Genomic DNA, 9,134 nt, shown 5'->3' on the forward strand with positions numbered 1-9,134 from the left:
AGAAACCATAAGGTTGAGGAGATTTTGGGTGCAACTCAAAATATTTACAATGCGTTACGCATTTTGCAGTCTGACAAGCTAAAGAATTAGGAAGTCAGCCAACACCATGGGCTGTGCGAGTGTTCTGCATTCCTCAGAGAAGATGTGGAAGGGTGAGAACCTGAGCAACTGCGTTCCGTTGGACGATCACTTACTGGATGGTCACGTGGACCCTGGCGATCATGCTCCGCTAGATAGATGCTCCATGAAGGATGGTCACAAGCTGCTTCGCTATGGCCTGCTGGTCGCTCGCAGAACGATTAAGAAACGAGAGCTGCAATAGAAGATCTAGTCGGGAAAGCGTCATGAACGCGAGCAAGTGGTCAATCCCATGGTGATGAAGGATCTCGATCAGGAAGCTTGGATCCTGAGGCATCACGAGCAGTGTAGCAATAAGATGGCGAGGAGTTACGCGCTGATGAGCGCTCACGCGTTGAGGGCTAGTCTCGTTTTGGTAGGCATTGATGAGCAGGAACTGGGTCGCGCTTTACATGTATAGGCGCTGGAATCCGCTGACGGGCAGGAGACTGCTCGCTAACTGAATCGTAGTGACGAGCAGGAGCTGGATCACGCGTTGCATCCCTCCAGTACCTGGAATAAGGCGATCTAACAGGATTGTGACGGTTGTCTTGGGCGATCTTCCTGGCTGAGCTGAGCGACATGTATGGCGAGCGTTGGGTAACGAGAGTGGTCTGTGCTCTGGCATAGGAGAGATGGTCTGATTCTCTGGAGAGAATAGTGAGAACTTCTGGACTCGGCAACAGGGTGAGGAGAGGCTGGAGCGTGTTGAACTAGCAGCGGGGGAGCAACATCTGAAGGCGAAGGCGAACCATGCTCCGAGGGGCTTGAGAAAGGCGAGGGCGAGGCCAGCCGCCTTCTTAAAGTCCTGCATGGGGGAGACTCCCTCTGGGGAAGGGAAGACCTAACCTGCGAATGGGAAAGGTGACGCCCTGGAGGAACAGGAATATGCCTCGGACTTTTCCTCCCCTTACGCAGGCTGAGCGAACTCAGAACAAGGGGAAGTGCTGTCGTTGGTGGAAAGAGCTGCTGCAGGCGAAGGTGGAGAACTTGGGTCCAGAACACAGCGTTGGACATGGAAGCAGGGAACCTCCGGCACAAAACCTTAGGAGCCCTTCGGAGAAGGATCCAACTCTATCTCCGAGGAAATCGGTGTACGCTTCCTCTCCACTCCCAACTGCAACAACTCAAGAGACCTTCCTTCGACGGAGGACCAGCAACACCATGGGAAGGCCAAATCTGCAATAAATCGTCTACAGAGAAAGACTCGCCTGTGGAGACGGACAGCGCCGCTTTGCTAGGGAAAGCGGCAGCGTTCTTCAAACCCAAGGGTAGTTCTGGGGTTAAACAGCAAACACTCCTACCCGTTCGATCCCCAGGGGAGGCTGAGCAAGGAGGAGCTTCAGGAGGAGATCGAGGAGTTGAAGAAGAAGTACGAGGTTTCTTCGACTTCGAGGATGACCCTGAAGGAGAAGAGTCCCTCTTCGACTTGTTCTTGCACCACCATCTAAATCTCTCCCACTGGGAGGAAGGCCCCTCTCGACACTCTTTGCAGATGTCATACTGATTACAAAGTCATCCCCTGCAGGCTGGACATAATATATGGAGGTCGGTCTCGACTGCTAACATGAAGGTGCAGCACTTACGCCCTTCAAGTCAAGAACACGTCCGCATCATGAACGAAAGTAACACTAACACCTGAAAAGAAAAAGCAAAAAAGAGGAGTCAGTATGGGTGGTGGAGAGAGACAAAACGTCCGTTCTCTACTGAGCCAAAAGCAAAAGTGACAAGACAACACCGGAATGTGTGTGAACGGGATAGATGCTATTAACCCCCACTAAATAGTGGTGAGGTAGTTACACCTTGCTAAAAGTCTTATGGCTAGTCTTCCAGCTTTACGGAAAGTATATTCCCTTATTAAAACGGAAAGGGTTTGTATTTAATGTCGGAACAAACAAAGAATCAAAAGAGCCAGTGATGGCACCGGGAGTACGTCTGTATGCTCTCACGGATTAAAGAATTTCTAATAAGTTAATTGCCTTGGAGAGCAAAGCTTCGCTGCTACCCCACAGTAACTACCATCGTCTCATTATGAATTTTAACAGTCAAAGTTCCTGCCCAGATGAAAGGATGAGGGTTTGTATTCTTATAAGAACAAATTTTTCTTATCTGTAATTACACCTTTATGACTAACTACTCAAAACATAAAGCATCAAATAACTGCAGAATCAATCCCAAATGCTTTTTCCTTAACTACTGGAAATCTCTCTCATTTAATACTAACAAGCAATTAAACTGATTTACAACAGACAAAATTGAAAACTGCATTCTAAAATGATATACCAAAATACTTAAATAAGAGGCTCTCCCCTACCATTTTCATAGAAGTATTGCTCCACTACACCCACCATCCAATTTGCTATCTCCTTGCTTTGTGGCCCGCCAGTCTGTTGCTGAACTGCAAACTGAAAAAGAGAATACTTTAAAATAAGGCAAGGAAAAGATACAAGTTTCTTGAAGAGCTTTTCAGAATAAATGAGTCTTTCAGATATGAAAGGTTTTAAGGGGATGAAGAGGATTAATGCAATGTACAAAATTATGGGCACATGACCAGGAGAGGTCACGTAGACCTGTAAGGGTCCAGTAAAATTAATGATGTCACCCCCCCCCCTCATATAACACTCATTCAGCAATTTAGGTTATGCCTCCTTTTCACACGCACTTATTTGTAAATTACATTCACTGAGTAGCATTATACTGTACATTAAAGTTAACATAATTTTACCTGTAAATACAAGGTCACAGAGGAAACAAGACTACACTTAGTATGAGGAGTACTTACAAATCAGGAGGTATCAGCATTCCGTATCAAATCCAAAGCAACAAAACCCTACATAGAAAATGCATCCTTAATTACTAAGGCTTTGTCTCAAGGCCTGGTACCATCCACACCATATTAACTTGCCAGTTCCTGCCCTCTTTTAATATCTACTTCTCTAATCTAAGCCTTAATCTCCTCTCCCAGTTTTCCAAAACGTTTTATCATTTATCTACATTTATTGCATATGTCTTTTTTTCATCTATTACATTAACTTTCATTCTTCCGGAACTTTCTTCGACTGCTCACTTCTTTCCTCCTCTACCCATTTCACAAGACCTAATTTCTGACATTAAAGGCAGTCCTCTATGAGTAGCTACTGCTGCATACAATATTTTGATGCCCATAAACCATCCTACTCCATTTTTTATCTGCTGCAATCTTACCATCTTAGACTGTCACATCAAATAATGCCATCTTATACAGTATACAGTAGCTACATTATTCCAGTATCTTTCCTCTTTTTAAAATCTTATATCTTCTATCTATAAAAGCAAGTGTAAGGTTTGCTAGATTTCAAGTTTCTGCCATTATTTTCTCTTTGGTTTCTTAAACATTGAGGTCTACCGCCATACGTCACCTACCCAGGTGGAGGGTGAGGTCTACCGCGTGACCAGCTTCCCGGAGCCCCGCACCTAACCATCGAACATGTGAACTGCCCAAATCCATCAAAACCGGGACCTGCCCATATAAAATGAAGCAAATGGAGCTCCTAAATCGCGCTACTGGCCGACCAAGGGAATGGCCCGTGCCAACGAGAACTGTTGGCTGTAATCTACAACAACAACTCCTAAATCAGTTTTTCCCTCGGCCTAAAAGAGATATCATCGATTGAGGGTAATAAACATGTTGCTGAAGGAGTTTTATAGAAGAGTCATTCTGACAGAAGAAGCAGCACTCGCCTTTTTAAGAGAGCACAATCTCTTGGATACAGTTCAAGAAGCAGATCCATGCCATAAATGTGGTTCTGCCATGCAGGAAAAAAGAAAGCGTAACAGAGGAGGAGAATTCAAGCCTGTGTTATGTTGCCATCGAAAGGGTATGGAAACATATGATAACCTGTTTGATGTACGAAGAGTATATCGCTAGAATAAATGTATGGAAATATATGATAACATGTTTGATGTACGAAGAGTGTATCGCTAGAATAAATGTATGAAAATATATGATAACATGTTTAATGTACGAAGAGTGTATCGCTAGAATAAATGTATGGAAATATATGATAACATGTTTATTTTTACCTTTATTCCTTTTTTTAATGTAATTAGAAATCCAATTATCTATTTAAGTTATTTCTAAGATATGTTTAAATTAAGTGTTTATTGCTTAAACAAATGGATGAAATGTGTTTTATCTATGAGGGACGAATAATTCAGCAGTAGACCTCACGCTATAGTAGCACCCTAACCTATTTTTCTTTACCTTTACAGTATTTCTATTCATTAGGATTGTACTTTATGCTCATTGTTACTGTACTTTTATATCCTTTATCCCTTCAGACTTGTCTCTGATGTTATATAACTACTCTTGTTCTTGTTAATTTTTGACCTACATTCCTTACATACCTCTATCAATAGTTCTGTATCTTTTGGCTCACTATATATTTACTATAATTATAAGGCAATTGTCTTCAAAGAATAGTGCCCGAGTTTTCAACACTTCCTTTAAAAGTCCTTTTCTTTTGCTTTCAAATTCACTTATTATTCAGTGTTATCAGTACAAATAGTGACTAGTTCTATTGCAGGTCAATTCTTTCGCTAATCTATAGCATACCGAAACATCTTAACTAAATGTTGGGTAACCTAACCATTGGTTGTACTGTATATATAGCAAATTAGTGTTTGGCATAATTTTAGCCATGTCCCAACGAACTACAATCTTAACAAGGGGTTGAGAATGTAGATTGCTACAATTAGCGAAAACATAAGTCCGAACATCAATACATTTCCAAGCTTGCGCCACCAGCTGATAGGCGAAGAGCGCCGCCCAACGGGTGTTATTATAGTCAGGCAAGAAACAATGCTTGGGGGAAATTTAACAATCGAGTAACTTGGCCGTGGCTTCAGCGAACAGCGCATTATAACGACCTTTCCCATACCTAACAATTCATTATACAGTAATTATCATAGCAGCATCAAACGCCACTATAAAGGATGTGTCTCAACTAACTACAAACTTAAATGAGGGGTAAGAATGTATATTGATGGGACAGCATTAAATTGTAAAAACGAACGATTCTTATCCTGTGACGACACGGGCTCTATCTATCGGCAGAGTTTGAAACTAAGCAGGAGCTACCCGTGACTTGCATTCAGACCGGGCTGAACTTAGAAAATATTGCCGTGGTAAAGGTAAAATATATTATTCACATTGAAAAATAACATCATATTATGGTATATGGGATCATAGTAAATAACATCTTCCTCATGAGGAAAAAGGATTTGGCTAGTAATAGGAAAGATATCGCCCTGTCCCTACGAACTACATTCCTCCCCTAATGCCCCCTGCGATTCCCCTTACACTGCCATATTCAAAGTTAGCCATAGTGATACAGACAGGTGGCCGCTATGATACATACACCCCCACATATCTACATACTATACCCTACCTTCCATCTAATTATCCTACATTTTTTAATTTTTGTTTAGCTGCTAGCAAGGCACCACAATATATCTATATTTAGCTAGGTGGTGTTCTATGAACGAGGGAGGTCCTGTCCGTCGTTATATAACACCAACTCCTTTACTTTCAACCCTATCGCTAACAATACAGCAGAGTAAGGGGGGTAGCAGGGGCCGTTAGGGAAGTGGGCAAGGACACGGCTTGTAGGTTAGGTTAGGTGGAGAAGTTTAGTTAGGAGATGTTTTAAGGACAAAAGAAGTCCTGTCCGTCGTCATACAAAGGCTTACAGTTCTGCTTACACCTTGTTTTGTATAGTATAATCTTTCACACTCGTTACAATTTAAACACTTTCATTTCATTTAAAAAATGAAGGATCATATACAGAAATAGCAAAGACAAAATGTTCCTTGTCAACTCTAAATCATATACCATACTTTAGGAATTAAGGAAAACAATGGCCTGCTCATTATTACTTATAGATCAATAAGTTTTAACTACTATTACTTCGCATGACATTATCAGGCTATTTTTCATTCATGGAAACCCAAATTTCCCCCAGGTTGGTGTACCATACCTACAGATTAGACCGTGGTCCTTTGGTTTTACGGCTTACAAGAAAGGCAATTATATACAGTACCTGCAAAGCATTCCAGTTCTTCAGCAACGCCTCTACTGCAGTTCTAAATGCAGGATACATTTTCACATTTAAGGATATATCGGTATTCGGTAAAAGGAATCTGTAACACAATTTACACAAATTGCACGTTTTCCCAGATCAGATGATTCAGATCAGATTCAGGTTGAGGCTTTGCCTTTGCAACGGCGCCTCTGTGTCTTTTAGTTTTGTGTGTTCCTTATTTTCACTAGTTTTTCTCTTTTCCCTACGTTATTACGTTATTAGTCTTATATGAAGGTTCCTGGCAGTGTTAAGTAAACTAAATTAGTATTGCTTCATAATGACTTTCGTTTCGGTCATTGATAAAAATAGTTTAGAGTGGGTGATACAAGCATGAAAATACAAATAACACTTGCAAAACAATATTGAAATTCCTAAAAAGAGTCATTGCATATAAATCTCGTGGTTATATGAGGGGTGCTAATCATTATAATTAGAAACATTAAACTAAATTATTAGTAAGCTGACAAGTAGTAGTGACTGTAGTGTAGTAATAACATTTCTATGAAAAGGCACATGCCTCACCATTGAATTTGAACCTGAACGGAAATAAAAAAAACACTTATGAATAAATGAAAATAGTGAATGTCGTGCCGGATTACAAGAGTAGAAAAAACACATCTTTTATACTTCAGTATTGTCCAAAAGAGAGCTATGGAAATCAAATCAAATATATACCTCCCGTGTACTAGGTAGTAGGTTGACCAGGACATCAGCCACCTATTGAGATACTACCGCTAGAAAGTTATGGGGTCATTTGACTGACCAGACTACTACGTTGGAATATTCTCTCTGGTTACGGATTGTTTTCCCATTGCCTACACATACAACGAAATAACGAATAGTCTGACCTATTCTTTACAGACTCCCCTCTGTCCTCGTACACCTGACAACACTGAGATTACCGAACAATTCTTCTTCACTCAAGGGGTTAACTACTGTACTCTCATTGTTCAGTGGCTAGTTTCCTCTTGGTAGTTGTAGAAGTGACTTTAGCTATGCTTCCATTTAATCATATAATACGAAAAAGAAAACACATGGAAAATTTCATGACAAGCAACAATTCCTTCAGTTGTGTGTCGATCTCAAATGTATCCTACAAGTGTGACACACATAGCACCGTAAGTTCGAAAAAACATGACAAATTAATGCAAACATGAACTTACTATGGCGCACAATATATATATGTACATACATACTTAATAAAGGATAATGGCGCTGTGTGTTTGTGACTAATGTTGCATAGGTAGTAGGTTGGCCAGGGCATCAGCCACCTGTTAAGATACTACTTCTAGAAAGTTATGGGGTTCTTTGACTCAATATCTACTTAGTGAACAGGAAGACTATTGTAGAAGTTTCTGGAAACCGATCCAATGAGATAATTCTTATGAAGGGTGTACCACAGGGTAGTGTTCTGGGCCCTATCTTGTTTAACATATATACTATCGAGCTATCACACATCTTGAAAAAACAAAAAGTGGGCTTTAAACTATATGCAGATGATACTCAGTTTTACCTCTCAATTTCAACAACACAAGATACAGAGAAGAAAATTGATGAGATAATGACTGAAATAAAAACATGGATGCAGAGGAAAAAGCTCAAATTAAATGATGATAAAACAGAATGTATGTTCTTTGGCACAAAGGTGGCTTTGAAGAATTACCAGTTAATTCAAAGTATAAAAATTGGTGATGCTGATGTTGGGTTTGTGCCTGTTGTGAAAAATTTGGATGTACCGATAGATTGTAATTTGTCAATGAGGGACCAAATTGTGAACACAGTGAAAGTGTGTAACTATCACCTGAGAAACATAACATTTATTAGGAAATATTTAACAGAGGGCAGTACAAAAATTTTAGTGATGAGTTATGTAATATCAAGGCTTGATTATTGCAATTCTCTGTACTACAAATTGCCCAATACACTACTAAGAAAGCTTCAAAATGTGCAAAACCGGGCGGCTAGACTGATAAAAGGCATTAAAATAAGGGAGAGAATAACTCCTGCATTGATCAATCTACATTGGTTACCTGTTAAGGCTAGAATTTAATTTAAAATTTGCTTGTTGACTCACAAAGCACTTACAAGTGATAAGCCTAAATATCATCGTGATTGCTTGGTCCCCTATCCTGAAGCTACCAGTGCCGCTGTAAGAGTTAGACATGCTGATGACCCACATAGACTATTCGAAATTAGTGTGAATCATGCAATAGGAGGAAGAACGTTCAGTTATGCTGCACCGAGACTCTTTAACGACCTTCCACTCGATGTCAAGAATAGCAATAATGTGGCAGCTTTCAAGAAAAACCTGAAGACTTATCTTTTTAGAAAGTGTTATAATAGTGACCTGAAAACTATTAAGCCTGAATACAAATGCTAGCGAAATAACTGATAACGATACAGAGCAAAATATTAACTGGAAAGAAATTATTTTTTCACACACCAAGGCCCGCCTGAACAGACCTTTAGTGTCTGATGAAGGGCGAGAAATAAACCCGTAAAGTAAAGTAAAGTCGACTTTGCTTTGACTGGCCATACAGTACTACATTGGATCCTTCTCTATGGTTACGGTTCTTTCACTTTGCCTACACATAGGCCTACACCAAATAATCTGGCCCATTCTTTACAGATTCTCATCTGTCCTCATACGACTGACAACACTGAAATTACCAAACAATTCTTCTTCACCCAAGGGGTTAACTACTGCACTGTAATTGTTCAGTGGCTACTTTCCTCTTGGTAAGGGTAGAAGAGACTCTTTAGCTATGGTAAGCAGCTCTTTTAGGAGAAGGACACTCCAAAATCAAACCACTGTTCTCTAGTCTTGGGTAGTGCCATAGCCTTCAACTGTCATGGGTTAGAGTTCTCTTGCTTATTTCTCATCCTCTTGTTTTG

At 40.3% G+C, this 9,134-nt stretch overlaps 1 protein-coding gene across 1 annotated transcript in view; it reads right to left on the reverse strand.

Annotated features, from left to right (window-relative positions):
* The window catches only part of LOC137621502 (pre-rRNA-processing protein TSR2 homolog), a 41,082-nt gene extending 34,646 nt beyond the window's left edge, over window positions 1–6,436 (reverse strand). The window contains exons 1-2 of the mRNA XM_068351854.1: window positions 6,198–6,436; window positions 2,432–2,522 (exon numbers count right to left, since the gene is read on the reverse strand). Of these exons, the coding sequence (XP_068207955.1) occupies window positions 2,432–2,522; window positions 6,198–6,257 (151 nt within the window). The 5' untranslated portion in view covers window positions 6,258–6,436. The remainder of the gene's footprint in view (window positions 1–2,431; window positions 2,523–6,197) is intronic.
* Between the last annotated feature and the right edge of the window lie 2,698 nt (window positions 6,437–9,134).

The sequence above is a fragment of the Palaemon carinicauda genome, chromosome 28 (assembly GCF_036898095.1).
Source record: "Palaemon carinicauda isolate YSFRI2023 chromosome 28, ASM3689809v2, whole genome shotgun sequence".
In the NCBI taxonomy this organism is placed as follows: Eukaryota; Metazoa; Arthropoda; class Malacostraca; order Decapoda; family Palaemonidae; genus Palaemon; species Palaemon carinicauda.